This window comes from Hyperoodon ampullatus (assembly GCF_949752795.1).
Source record: "Hyperoodon ampullatus genome assembly, chromosome: 17".
In the NCBI taxonomy this organism is placed as follows: Eukaryota; Metazoa; Chordata; class Mammalia; order Artiodactyla; family Ziphiidae; genus Hyperoodon; species Hyperoodon ampullatus.
Window position 1 is genome coordinate 14,506,716 of NC_136930.1, and position 14,983 is coordinate 14,521,698.

General features: G+C 41.7%; 1 protein-coding gene across 1 annotated transcript in view; it reads right to left on the bottom strand.

Moving 5' to 3' along the window:
- NCOA2 (nuclear receptor coactivator 2) overlaps window positions 1-14,983 on the bottom strand; it is a gene marked incomplete at its 3' end in the record, with an annotated part of 153,156 nt that overhangs the window by 93,204 nt on the left and 44,969 nt on the right. Inside the window, exons 2-3 of the mRNA XM_079722133.1 lie at window positions 8,061-8,165; window positions 5,246-5,418 (exon numbers count right to left, since the gene is read on the bottom strand). Coding sequence (XP_079578259.1) covers window positions 5,246-5,418; window positions 8,061-8,146 — 259 coding nt within the window. The 5' untranslated portion in view covers window positions 8,147-8,165. The remainder of the gene's footprint in view (window positions 1-5,245; window positions 5,419-8,060; window positions 8,166-14,983) is intronic.

Genomic DNA, 14,983 nt, shown 5'->3' on the forward strand with positions numbered 1-14,983 from the left:
GAAGTTGACAGTTGAAATTTAAACTATATGGAGTGTATAAAGGGCCACTAATTTTTGTTTTTGTTTTTTTTAAACTTAGAACACATATGTCATCGGTCTCCTCCTATTCATTCTCCAACTGATCAAGAGTTAGTACTGTCATAAATACTTGACTGGAGATCCATGACACTGACTTCAGTATGACTGTGTCTACAAGGGCACGCCTACCCTTTCCAGGGCAATGGATGACTCTGCCATCACCCTAAGATTTCATCACATGGAACATAAACAATGTCTGGAAGCATCACCCCAAAGCCTGATTTGCAGACATCCTACCCCTGGAAGGGATCTGATATCGGAGCCCTTCTGCTCACTCTGCTTGGTGACAGCTATTAGTTCACACCTAGGCGTCAGCTTTGAATAATTGAATTTCCATCACAAGAACTTCATGTATTTAACATGGGGGGAAAAGAACTGGAAGGAAAAATATAATCTTAACGGGCTCTACATTTTACTCTTATGTGCTAGAATTAGGTTGTTTCCATTGCTATTCCCTTGAATTTTAAAATAATGAGTTCATGAATTTGACACACCTACATTTACAATACAACCTCCTATGCCCACCAGTGGTATAATGGGAAATGCTTAAAAACCAGCTCCTTGGGGGAAAAAATAGTAATGTTGATTACATAATGTTGATTACAAATTTTACTAGTACAAAGTATGTGGAGTATATAATTTACAAATGATAATAAAATATACAACACCCTTTATTGTAAATTCCAGACAGCCAATTGATTCTAATAGAATGTTTGTTGATTTTTTGCCAAACTCTTATCTTGTAGCTAACTTATAATTATAGCTGATGAAAGAATATAGTTCTGACATGAATGTTGTTTGAAATTTTCATTTAAGTTAATGAGACAAAAGTGAAATAATGAAAATACATGAAGAAGATATCGAACGTAGAAATTCAATTGTCAGTTTGTAAGTGACTTTTTTGCTGAAGTGGACAATATTTTTTATGTGTGCATGTAATGTCTATCTAATGTTAAAATGTTAGATGTTAATTAGAGATTCACAGTAACCACCACTACCTAGTGTTTCTATCATGTAGACACAAGACACAAAAGGCCGCTAGAGCATAGATAATAGTAAAATGCAGTACAGTGATTAGGAAATGATGAGTTTTAGTTTTCCTTACCTTTGTGTTTTTAAATATAATTTAATTGTACGTCTAAACAATTTTTAATAATGGCTGTGCTTATCAAGTGGCTTATAAAGTTCTTGAAATTTAACAATTGGTTCTCGTTGCTTGATAACCAGCTGACTCCAGCACACCACTGCCCCACCCCCTCTCTTAAAATACTTATTTTTTTGATGCTATGTGCAATTGTAGGGGAAATTTACATGTATGAACCAATCCGTAATCCCAATGTTCTCATACGGGCACTACAATCTAAATTAAATCATTAGAATAATCACAATGAGAAACCAGACGATCTTTTAGGTTGCCTGATTCAACAAGGAACCCCGCCCCCCAATCTAGCCTGCACCAATGTGAATTTTTGAAATATACCTTTTCATTCTTATTGCTATTCACGGTCAGAAAAATAATAACAAAAGGGTGAAACCAGTTCTCCACTGACTGATAAGTACATCCTATACTCAAATATGCTGCACTGGGCTTCCCTGGTGGTGCAGCGGTTGGGAACCCGCCTGCCAGTGCAGGGGACACGGGTTCGGGCCCTGGTCCGGGAGGATCCCACATGACGCGGAACAACTAAGCCCGTGCGTCACAGCCGCTGTGCCTGAGCTCTGGAGCCCGTGAGCCACCGCAGCGAGAAGCCCGCGCACCACAACGAAGAGTAGCCCCCGTTCGCTGCAACTAGAGAAAGCCCACGCGCAGCAACAAAGACCCAGTGCAGCCAAAAATAAATGATAATAAATAAAATACTATAAAGAAAAAAAATCTTATGAAAAAATATGCTGCACTAAAGAGGCTTTAAATGAAGTGACAAATGTTTTCCAAACAATACAATTCATTTTAGATTATTATTTTAGAAAAAAGAACAAAAAGCGTTGGGGTAATAGAGGAGATACTACCTCAAAGAGGGCAGTAGAAATGTATTAATCAGAACTCTCCTCACGTTTCAGTCACTTTATGCTTCAATTTTATTTTTTAAGAGCACAGGAATCGCCAGGTATTTCCCATAGGAATTTTAAAATTTAAGTTTCTAGCTAAGGAGTGTGAAACTGGACTCACTAATCCGTAATTAAATCATTTGTATTTTTCACATTACTTATTATTCTTCTGTGAAATAGAAGCAATATTAGTCTTCCCAGTTAGGAAAAAAGTTTATTCACTACTTGTGACTATTCTTTGTAAGTTACAGACGCCAGATGTTTTCCACATTTACCAGCATCATATCACATAGGAAGAAACACCCCACTTCAATATCAAAAAGCTGGTGTCATGGTTGAAGTGCAGACTCTGTGTGCACTTGGTCTGCTACCACAAGGTGCACTGCCGTGTGACGCTCTTGGAGAGGTAGCGTCTACCAAACACAGGTCTCGGAAAGTGCTACAGACGAGGGAGGTTTCATCATTTAGATAGCTGGTAACCCCCTCCAAAACCCCATCCTTTAGGCCATTTAAAAATATCCATCATCCTCTGCCTTTGTTCCCAAGCCTACGGAAGCGTGAGGAGCAGCTGATGACCGAGCAGACTCGAGTGAAAGAGCCCATCCTGCCTGGCTGAGCTGCCTGAGCTTTGGACGCTGGCGGGTTCCTTTCACAGGAGCCCGCTTTCCCGACTGTGGAGCCTTTAGTTGCACCTCACGCAGTCCAGCTTAACTCTTCAGGACAGTTAGGATTTTATTCAGCCTGATAGCTGCGACTGCAATACAAATTAAGTTTGGGTGACGCTGTAAAGATGATGGTTGGATTCTATTTACACTGATTGACAGTTGGGTGGGTGGACACACACAGAGGGAGAAGGAAGGGTTCCGATCCGACCTACGTGCTGCTCTTGAACCTTAGCTGGCTGCCAGCTGCTGAGAGAAACCAAGGTGGCCACACAGAGCTGTCGGTGGATGCGGAGTCCTCTGGCCCCAGAAAAAATGTGACTTTCTTCAAATGACCCTGTAGGGGAGCATATTCATAACCATTTCCCCACCTTTTTTCCCCCTGCTTTCCATCTGAAGGAAGAGCTCACTGTATGAAGAACTGAGCATAGGTGAAGAAAAAAGGTGCCTTCCCACTGAATGTGGGAAAGATATTTACTGAATACGTACTAAACGCTTACTGTGATGAGTACCTGCTGGGAGCATTTACGTCGTAGCTCCTAATTTCTTCAACAACCGTGCAACCTAGATGTTGTGATTGCTAAATTCTATGTGAGGAAACCGAGTCGCAGAGAGAGAAAATAATTTGTCCAGGTTCAAAAAGTCTGTAAGAGACAGAACCAGGATTCATACCCAGCCTCCACTCGATCTGATTCTAAGGTCCCTGTTCTCTCTAAAAAACAATTTATTAAACAAGCAATATTCTTAAAATATTAGATTGGTCGAGAAGTTAAAGGTATACTTGTGCTTTCATTTGGGTTTTAACTGCTGCTCCCCTTTTCAAAACACGTTACTTTTCAAATTAATGGAAACAATATTGTAAGAGGGAGACGGGACAGGGTTTTTATTGTCGCTGCTTCTTGGGTGGTCGTGGTATGGCGGCCTTGATTACACCCACAGAGAAAGTACGGCAGAGTCCCAGCGTGACACATCTTAACGTGTTTTATGGTTTGAAGGGGGGAATAACCAAGGTTTTGCAAAACTGTAAAACCTGTGCAAGATCTTGATAGTAAAATACATACACATATAACTGTTTTCAAGTGTGAAAGTTCTACCTAATGTGGGATGTTCACAAAATCGAATCATTCAAAATCCACAGAAAGGGGCAACAAGAAGCTTAATGATTTCTCCACTGCAACGATACCAGCACCTAGCAATGCAGCAACTTCAAAGCACTGTTACCTTGAACCAGTTATTTCTCCTAAAAATTTTAGGAATATGATTTTATCCATTTGCTGATACCAAATTGAGATTAGACTGAATTGTTGATAACTAGAGAACCTCAAAAGGAACAAAAGGAATACGAAAGAGATGAAGGCGACTGAGGCATGCAACTGAGAAGAAAGTCCATGAAAGCTGAATGTTACGATGATATAATTTTGATGGAGAAGCCGGGAAATACTAATTTTCAGAGTGGGCTGGTGTTAGAAACTGCGTGGTAGATGCTATGTGTATATGTTTCAGTTCTTAGAAGACAGAACTGTACTTGCAAAGTTTTGGGCTCACACAGCTATAGGGACAAAGACATTATTTTTCTAAAATCTGCCTCTTTTAAATGTTATATAAAAGGCAGAGAAAAAAACTGATATGAACTCTAAGAGGATGCATTCAAAAACAGATTACAGGAGATTATTATCTCCTGAAGGAAAGCAGTGTATAAAGACTTCAGGAGCATATACTGGCCCTGGGCACCAAGACGCTGTTCGGACTTGCCTAATACAGATTTTTTTGGCACTACAAAGTCCAATGTGATTTTTAAAACATTATTTTCTTAAATTTTTTTTCTGTAGGCAAAAACATCAAAGAAGAGAGGCAGAAAATGATCTCAGGAAAAAAAAAAAAAAAAGAAAGAAAGAAAGAAAAGAAAACCCCAGGAAGAAAGCTGTCATGTTCTGTGTTTCAACTTCACAGAAGAATTCTATCTAGAGGTTGAGCCTTTCCAGTCTATCTCTCGTCACTCAGGATATGAAACTCTAATTTAATGGCGTGGCCAGTTGAGGCTCACACTTCAATATGCTGACGAGCTGAAACAGGAGGTGCTTCACTCCCTTACTTCTGGTTTCCACCCTCGGTTGGCTCCTTACTTGCAAATTATGACAGTCACTTGCTGTGTAAGCTGTAAAAATTCTAAGGCAGGAGAGGAGAATCAGTGGGCACCTGACTGAGTTTCACTAGATGAAAAGTTACATCACCCTGCCTCACCTCGGCCCCCTCCGTCTTTAGGGAATTGTTGAATTTTATATAAAGCCTATTTATAAACCACTGCAAGTGATACCTGCATTCATCTTGCCCTGTGACATCACCTTCTCATCAATAATTTAAACCTAAGAAATGGATTAAAGGGACTCTGAAGGGATTTCTCACACATGGAAAAAGAGAAACCGACTAAACTCTCCAAAATATTCATTCACTCCTCTTACCTTGTTCTTTGATCTGACGAATTTGCTTCACAGTTTCTTTTAAGATTGCACATTTGTCAGGTTTGAAGTTAAAGTTGTCTATATCGTTAAAATTAGCAAAAATCAGCTCTGCAAGTTCTTCAATATATTTATTTTCCTGTTCACGATTACGTTTCTCAGTGCTCCTCTTGGGGCTATTATGAAAAAGAGAAGCATGTTAACCAAGTTCTAATATAAAGAGAGCAAACAAAAGTTACTTATAGAAACATGGAATACTCTGGTGGAAAAAAACCCTCGAATCTGCCCTAAATGTTGCATGGTTTTTCTTTTGAAATCAAACTTACCCCAGTTGGTAATTACATATTTACTTGTGTGATCATTTGTTCAATGTGTTTCATGTCTCCCACTGGACTTGTAGGCTTCACAATGACAAGGACAGGATGATTTGCTCACCAGTATGCTTAATGCAATGCTTGGTAACAAAGAGGTATCAAATTCATTGTTGAATAAATAAAGAAGAGTTTTAGAAACATAAGGGAGCTCACGCTTATAAAAATTTATTTAAGATTAATAAAAGAAGGGAAGTTAACCTAGTTAAAATAGGAATAAATAAACTTCAATGATTTTTGATAAAGCACAGCAAAATGATGAAAATAAATCTTTATGATTTCATAGACTTCTTTAGGATGTTCATAATCAAACCTAACGGCCTTTTAAGATAACGTTAAAAACCACAGTACAGCTAGAAACAAAAGCGAAACTGGCCCCAGGGTCTTTGTTAACTGTCCAAGCTGAATGACATGCAAAACGTAAACAAGCGGCCCAAGTTCGACTTGAGTTTGAGAATGTTAATGGAAGGGAGGGAAAAAATAAAAATTGGCAAGATTTCCTCATCTGAATTTGAGGAAATAGCAAACTCAAAAGTTCCCTTTGGTAATTACAGCATACAATTTTGTTCGCAAGTACGGTAGAGTCCACTGGATGACATTCAAACAATACAATAAATAAGAAAAGCAAGTTGTTTAATGCAGCAGCTCTCTGTATCCTTAATATATAATTATTTGTATGTGATGCCAATTTATAAAATCTTGTAATTTGTAGTAGACATTCATACGTTTGCCTCTAAATGTTAGCTTTATTCTCAGGTACTAATAAACCTAAGATAGAACACAATCTCTCCACTTTACAGTGGTTGCATGAGTTGTCCAAGATCACCTAGTGAGTGACTGGTAGAGCAGCGACCGGAATTGGTTTTGCTAAGTCTCGTCTTCACTGCTGGCTTCCACCCTATTAATTCCAGGGAAAGGGAGACAGTGGCTGCCATGCGCAGAAGAGCTAAGTTCCCATTCTGAACCTCTCTACCCCCTTCACCTCCCTCCATCACCCCTGCCCCCCAAAGATGCCAACGAAATGACACATGGGTGGGAAGGAGGGGCTGTGCTCCAAGGCCCGGGGGAGGCAGGCGCTGTGCTCATCCCGAGAACCAGCACAGCAGTGGTGAGAGAACAGGCTCCGTTTACCAGCTGGCCTCCTCAGCCAGGACCGCCGGGCCCTGAAGGCGGTCTGACAGACAGAGGGCTGAGGCTGGCCAGGATGGCCCAGGGAACCTAGAGGCCGCACACAGGAAGATGGGGGCTGCGGTGTGGACGGTGGCCATTTACGCGGCTTGTTTTGCTTGGCGACCCGACGGGGAAAATGGAATGGCTTTCTGCTCTTCCTCCTTCTTTCCCTAGTCCTCTTCCCTACTGCTCCTCATAGGACCTTTCTACTGGCCACGGGACAGAAGTGGCTGTCTAACGTTTAAAAAGCATGTGCACAATTTAAATCATCAAAAGAATGAAGTCTCTCTTCTACCCCTGATTCCCCATTTGCCTAGTCCTCATCCTCCCAAATGAGTAACAACTCTTATGTTTCTTAATTACCCTAAAACAGTATATAGAATTCTTATTCTCCTCCTTTTCTATACAAATGGTAGGACTCCATCAAGATTTTCTGAACCTTGCTTTTTCTCCATAACAATATTCTCAAGAGATATTGATATTGTTAAAATCAATCCATAAAGAGTGTCCTCATCCTTTTTCAGAGCTGTATTGTGTGTGGATGTATCACAGCTGTTTAGGTTTTTCCTAATCTTTTGTGCTTATAATCAACGCTGAAACGGGCAACCTCATTTTGCACGTGTCAAAGTATATTGTCGGAAAATTCCTAGGAATGGAACTGCTAGCTCAAAAGAAGATATGCATTTATAATTTTAACAGATACTGCTAAATTTCCCTGCATGGAGGTTATAACAACCCACACTTCCACCCATAATGATATATGCTATGATATGCAACTTGTTTTAAAGTTATTTGTTTTAGTCACTGAAGACGCACAGTCTTTATCACCAACTCAAAAGCAAGGGGATTCAATATTTCATTTCTTGCTCTTAAATATAAAAACAAAGAAAGAAAGAATAAAAGCCAGTATGAATATAAAAGCAAACTTTTTTACTATGGGTTGTCTTGTCATTATGACATTCTAAAAGCAAACAGGAGTAAAAATGTGAAAAATTCAAGATTATATAGAATAAACTGGTTTTAAGAGTCAAAGTACACAGGGGACCCAGAAGTATGTAACTTTCCTCTTCTTGTAAAGAATAATAAAATCTGTAACCGATTAGCATATCTAAAATGGAAGCTAAATAATACATAACTGTCCAAAGACTTGACAGTTAGGGAGAAAAAAAACCACAGAGCATTTGAATCAGGTGTGAAATCAATGTGATAAAATATCAAAGGCTCACACGTGTGGCTTTCATGGGCAATACTGGTTGTGTTCTCAGTGAGAATCTAACCTGGGTCCAAGCTGGTCAGGACATTCCTTACGCTTTCTTGTCTCTGCCCTGGATGGGTCAGAGGTATTTTCTCCCATCCCACTCATCTTGAACACATATCAGCAACTGAAACAGAAAACAAGGAGAAAACAAGTGAAGAGAGCTGATGATCAATTTACCAACAATAAAAAAAGCTATGGCTTTAATCAGAAATTTGACAACAGTAATTAACACATTGTTTTGATTTATGTGCATGTATATAATTCCCAATGAAAAGGCATGTATAATTTTTTTTTGTAACTGTGCTTAAGTTAAGCAAATGTAAAGGTAAACAATTAAAAAACAAACAAGCCTACCTGAATGGGCCCACCCTTTGAACAGCAGCACCCTGAACGATACGCAATCTGCTAGTCTTGCGTCTCTGCCGCCAGCCTCCAGTTTCAGGAGCACTCTCGCACCACGTGGGAGCTACAGGTGCCATAAGGGGCCCCTCCCAGACTCTGTTTGGGGTTGGACGATGTCAAGTCTGTGCTGCAATCACTCACCCATGAAGAACAGCCCCGGGAAGAGGCAGTGCCTCGCCACCAAGCTGAGTGTTTCCAAATCCGACCAGGGCGCTCTGACACCCCTGTCCTGGCGAGCAATGCCCCTCAAACAGAGGATCTTCCTGCCTCCCTGGCATCCCCCTGGGGTCTCCTCCTGCATCAGCTGCTCACTGCTCCCTCCTCAGGGCCCTCTCTCCTGGCAGCTCCCTCCCTGAGCAGTGGCTTCCTCTCACATCCTGCCACCCCTGACCCTCCCTCCCTCCCTCAGCTGGTCTTAAGATGCGCTCAAAAGATCAGAAACGTTACTGACCCTAATGGAGGAGGCCAATTACTGGCCCCTGCTCTCTGAGTCCCTTTCCCTAAGAAAATAAAAGGACATATAATAAGAGAATCAGCGTGTTCACGTTGGTCATCATGAGTGCCATCAAAATAACATTTAAATATGCAAATAACAAGAGTGACAGAGGTTTAAGTTCCAAAAGAACTAAGCAAAGGGACTAGAAAAGACTTTGAGGAAGTGGAAGGCGGTGTTACTGAAGGTGCTTAATAACTGCTCAGCAAGAGAAAAACGACGGCCCCAAAAGTTTAAGTCAGCACGTACAAGTCTCTCCCAGAGTTCTAATTCTATGCCATCTCCCCCTGTCTTCCGTCCCCCAGGCTTCAAAAACTGCCTTCGCCCTCCTTCTTTTCCTGCAGTGGCTTTTTATCCTTTCCAGACTGGAGAAATCAGAGGGACGTGCCTTATCAGTAGAAGGTCAAGAACTTATAGAAGATGCCAGAGAGTGACAGTTCATCCAGAGCGAGGACAAAGAGGAGGGTGGGCTAAGAGAGCACCACCCACCTCCAATGGTGGCAGCACAGTCACACAGCCATCCAACCGCCCGGCTGCTCCCCAGGCTGGGATCTGGGCGCTCAGGTGCGCTACACTCATTGTTTCTGGCCTCAACTCTGATCCAAGGGGGGACGAGGAGTTAAACTTTTTTTTGAGGAATCCCGTGTAAGGAGGATGAAGAGACACTGTATCAGCTGAGGGAGGTGGTGCCAATCACATTCTATTCAAGAGGTCACATCAGGAGGGGACAATTCTGAAAGGTAGTGCCGGAGCTTCCTGCTACTGGGAGCTATGTAACTAGTCCCAAGGTCCTGTGCTGTACTCACAAGTTTGGGTTGATAAGTATAATCTGTATCTAGCTACTCTGTGCATTTAGCATTCACTCCGCACCAAGCAATGTACAGATACAATTTAATCAGCAAAGACAGACTATGAGAGGCAGGAGAGCCTAGAAGCCAGGACACATATCCAAGCTCCACCAGCTGGTTCGCTGTGGGACCTTAAGAAGAAGTTACCTCTCGTGCCTCGATTACCTCGTCTGTAAAATGGGGATAATCATTAGCATCTATAGCACAAGGCTGTTGAGTGGGATTGACACACTGGCTTACACACTCTTAACCACAAAGTTATGGCAAGGGGTCGCCTCATCAAAACAGCCATTCTCCCTCTCATCATGGAATCACGGGTCAGATGGGACAAGCAAGATCCGGACTGCCTGGCCCCCATACTCGACTCCTTCCCCCTCACCTAAATATCATTTGTTCATTCAAAGACTGCCTGCCTGCCACTGTGCGTCAGGCTCAGCGTGTGAGGACCGTGAGAAGGGATGTCTCTCTCTAGAAGGAAACAAGGTGAGGGAGAGAAATTTATGTAGGAAAAATAGGTGTACTCTGTACTGTGAGATCCAAGAAGGAACGCTTTGCTGGCGGGGAGGGCACAGGGCCTGAGCGGGGCTGTGCGGCAGGCATGTGAGTTACAAGGGCAGTACAGGAAGTGCAAAAGGACAGAGGGTGCAGCAAAAACCCGAACACCAGCGCCCGTCTCCGATGGTACCTCACCAACATTCACTTTCAGTATTTCTCTTGGAACTGCAATGCCCACGGCTTCACTCATGAGCATGTAAAAAAAAAAAACACTTTACTCATCCAATCTGAGTGAGTTCTCAACAAACAACCTAGGGGATTTTCACCCTGGAAGCAGCTTTCTATAAATCAAAAAAATTTAAGTAAATTTTTATCATCAAAATATAGCCCCCGATCTGTAACAAAATACCCTATATAGTAGGTATATGTGATAAGTCTGTTGATAAAAATGGCCACCCCCCCAAAAGTATTAAAAAGTATAGTACTGAATACTATCAGAAAGCTCAGAAAGCTACTCAACAGGCAACTAAAATAAGTGACTGTTTTCCTTAAAGCCGTATATACTCAGGAGTTTAACATGAGCATCAGCATCATCTACTTTTACTTTTCCCAAAGTATATATCTAATAATTGTAACTCTGCATGAAGGGACACTGCTGATGCATTTCAACAAGGGACTGGATGGAAGTGAGGCGTGAAGGCAGGAGCGCCCGGGTTCTGGTCCAAGCGCACTAAAACCATTTGAGCACTGTTTATGTTTTACTTGTATCTACCCAAGTCTGGTTCACAAACCACTCCATTTGTAGCTTTAAAACATCATTATTGGGCTTCCTTGGGGGCGTAGTGGTTAAGAATCCCCCTGACAATGCAGGGGACACGGGTTCGAGCCCTGGTCTGGGAAGCTCCCACATGCCGCAGAGCAACTAAGCCCATGCGCCACAACTACTGAGCCTGCGCTCTAGAGCCCGCGTGCCACAACTACTGAGCCCACGTGCCACAACTACTGAAGCCCGTGCGCCTAGAGCCCGTGCTCCGTAACAAGAGGAGCCACCGCAATGAGAGGCCCGCGCACCGCAACGAAGAGTAGCCCCTGCTCGCCGCAACTACAGAAAGCCCGTGCGCGGCAACGAAGACCCAATGCAGCCAAAAATAAAATAAATAATATATATATATATTTTTTTGCGGTATGCGGGCCTCTCACTGTTGTGGCCTCTCCAGTTGCGGAGCACAGGCTCTGGACGTGCAGGCTCAGCGGCCATGGCTCACGGGCCCAGCCTCTCTGCGGCATGTGGGATCCTCCCGGACCAGGGCACGAACCTGTGTCCCCTGCATCGGCAGGCGGACTCTCAACCACTGCGCCACCAGGGAAGCCCTAAATATTTTTTTTAAAAAAACTATTATTTTCCGCTTGAACTAAGTTATTTAAATGCCAACTTTCCCCTTTTATTTTTATGTGATGGTACCTTAAACACGCTTCCTCAAAGCCTAAAAATTTCAGCTTTTCAAACATTCTTGTTTGTTCTTCTGTGTCTGCCCCATATGTCCTCTTTCCTGAGCAACTTTCCTAGGCTATGGATGCCCAGGACACATTGCCAGCCAACCTTTAAACCACCAAAGGGAAGAAAAAGGACTGGGGTGGGGGTGTGGTCTGCAGCCACTGGCCAAGTTGGGGACAGGCGGATGCCCTCTGCCAGCCTCAGCCATCAGGCTGGGGATGCCCTGTCTGAATCACTGCTCAACTCCCAGGGAAAAAAAGGACAGACTCTCAGACGGAGAAAAAAAGGAAAAGGTGAATTTAGTGCTGGAGCAGGGAGAGGAGGCGGCTGGGGAAGGTGGTGACAGGCAGTGGACGGCTCCTGGTGCCTCCCTCCTGCCTGCCACGGGGCCAGACGTCGATGTGATGTTACAGCAGACGCGTGGGTTTAAGCCTTGCTCCTCAGGGGATGAACCAAACAAATGACAGGAACCTCATCAGTGAGGTATTCAAAGAGAAGGACCGAGGGGCTCTAACCTAGATTGCTCTAACTGATGTTCTTAATGCCCTGTGGAGGCTCGGCTGGCAGCACGTGTTAGCATTTCACGCCCGAGTGTGCGTGTGTGCGTGTGCGCTAGGGGAGTCGATTGTTTTCCCACCCAAGTAACACATAAAAACCAGAGACAGATAGACAGATAGATCTGTGGCTTCCAGGGTGCATGTACACATAGAAAAATCATTGAAAATAAAATAAATTGGGGGGAGGGACAGACTGGGAGATTGGGATGGACATATACACGCTACTATATATAAAATAGATAACTAATAAGGACCTGCTGTATAGCACAGGGGTCTCTATTCAAGCCTCTGTAATGACTTATATGGGAAAAGAATCTAAAAAAGAGTGGATATAGGTATATGTATAACTGATTCACTCTGCTGTATACCTGAAACTAACACAACATTGTAAATCAACTATACTCCAATAAAAATTAATTAAAAAAATAAACTGTATAGATAGATGAGTTTTAATGGATGTTTGTAGATCAAAGTTAAATATTAATTTCCAGTGAAGAGGAAGGAGATGGAGCATACAGAAGGGCAGAATTGAAGGCTCAGACATTTTATTTTTTTAAATTTTTTTAGACATTTTATTTTGTGAGCAGGTCCAAACTAATGGTTTCTTAAAAGGGCTGCATGTTTTCAACATTCACATGAAATTAACGTTCTGGAGCATTTCACTCTGAATTCTGAAGAGTTCAATGTAAATCACAAAAACTGAAAATGACACAAGGAAACTCCTGGGTCATATCTGATGGGAAATGACAGTCATGGAGAAGGAGCCAGTTTCTACCAGATGCTGGGTGGAGTGGGAAGTGTGTGTGAAAGGACAAGACTGGAAAAGAAGTTCCAATTCGTCCATTCTTGTTATCTAGAACCAAACAACAGCCCTGCCTTCACTGGGACAGCACATCCTCCCTTACATCCTCTGATATCAACTTGTACGAACTAGACAGTTAGAGGAAAGATTTACAGCCACAAGAATTGATGTTTTGATTTTCTTAAATTAGCAATATTCTGGGCGGGTACGTGTGTGAATAATGCCAGTTAAATCCTTAGCATAATGACAGAAAGCAAAACACAATGTTAACCCTCAATACAGCTAAAAAAGGCACTCCTCTTGCATGAAATTCACCGATGCAGCCTATAAGGTAACAAAGCTGTTGCTCACAATACAGTCTCATGCCACTAAAACTAGTTAATCATCCAGAATTTATGTAAATGATAATGTGCATTTTATCTTTTATCAGTACTGGCCATCTTCCAAACAAGGCCCGTAAAGCTGTCAGATTTTTTATATGCTGAACAAATTCAGTTAAAGAAGAAATAAGGATAACACTGTTGCTAAACTCCAACCATAATAAGTGATCAAACATCAGATCTCTATTGCCAGCTTCAAGAAATATTTTTAAAAAGTTAGGCCTGCTCTGAAATTCCTCACTTTGAGATGAAATTTATAATGAAATGACATACAAAGCTGTTGGAACAACTTTTCTTATCAACACCTACGTGAGGAGGAGCTGACTGATAAATCATCCAGCTCTTGATATGAGACCAGAAATGCTTCTGTACTTTCTAAGGCCTTCCAGGCTCTTCCAGAACTCTCTTTACAAGAGACAGATGACACTGTGTGTACTCTGTGGTCTGATTCTTCACAAACTTTGCAAGACTAAGAAATACTCAAGTAATATTAAAAGTGTACATACATCTTCACTTAAGCACTTTTCCATTTCTATTCTATTAAATTGATTATGAAAGGATAATCTTTTAGGGTCCTCCATCGCTCAGAAGTCCACCTCAAAAGTAAGACGCATGCGTTATTTCTTTATCACAAGTAAAAACATCTGTTCATTCTAAACTGGAAACCATTTCTCCCTCAGAGTATACTGTGTTTCAGGAGGATCCCTTTACGTTACAGAAGCAAAATTTCTGGGTCAGACTCTGATAAGTCTAAAAAACCTCAGTATCTAATTTAAAAATATACACAATGTGCTTTTAGGATGTAGATGCCCGAGAAAGGTAGAAAATAAGGAGTGGGCCAATCCTTGGACGTCAGTTAGATGATACAGCAGTGAAGACAAGGGAGGGGAAAAACCACTTTCTAAACAGTGTCAACTAAACAAAATTACCCAAAGCAAACAATATTTTGGCAAGACCCTAACTCTTGGCAAGAGTTAAAAAAATCTTCCATGTAGTAAGTATACAGATTGTATGCAAGGATGTATCGTTGATTCATCCAAACAAGCAAACAAAGAAAGCATCACACATACAAACACAACGTAAGCAGAACTTTGAAGATTTACTGAATGCGGGATGAGAGCACACAGAAAAATCAAACTCTTTCTTCCCACTGGCAAGACAAGTAATGCATTAATACAGTGACAGAAGAGGCTATTCAATATTTCAAAAATAAACTTTAGTTAGTAAAACGATATATTATTTTCCCCAAAGTGTTACTTTTTACTGGATCACAGAAACACTTTTAACTTCATCTTTGCATGATATTATTTGGTTCCTTGCTTTTCATATGATAAAGTTTTAGTTTACCCCACACATTACAGTGTGTATTTTCATAAAACTGTACATTAATTCATACAGTGACAAGAGTTAAGTTGCAAAGTTTTAGGAGATTCCCTTCATACAAATCCAGAATAAAGGGCATCTTATGGA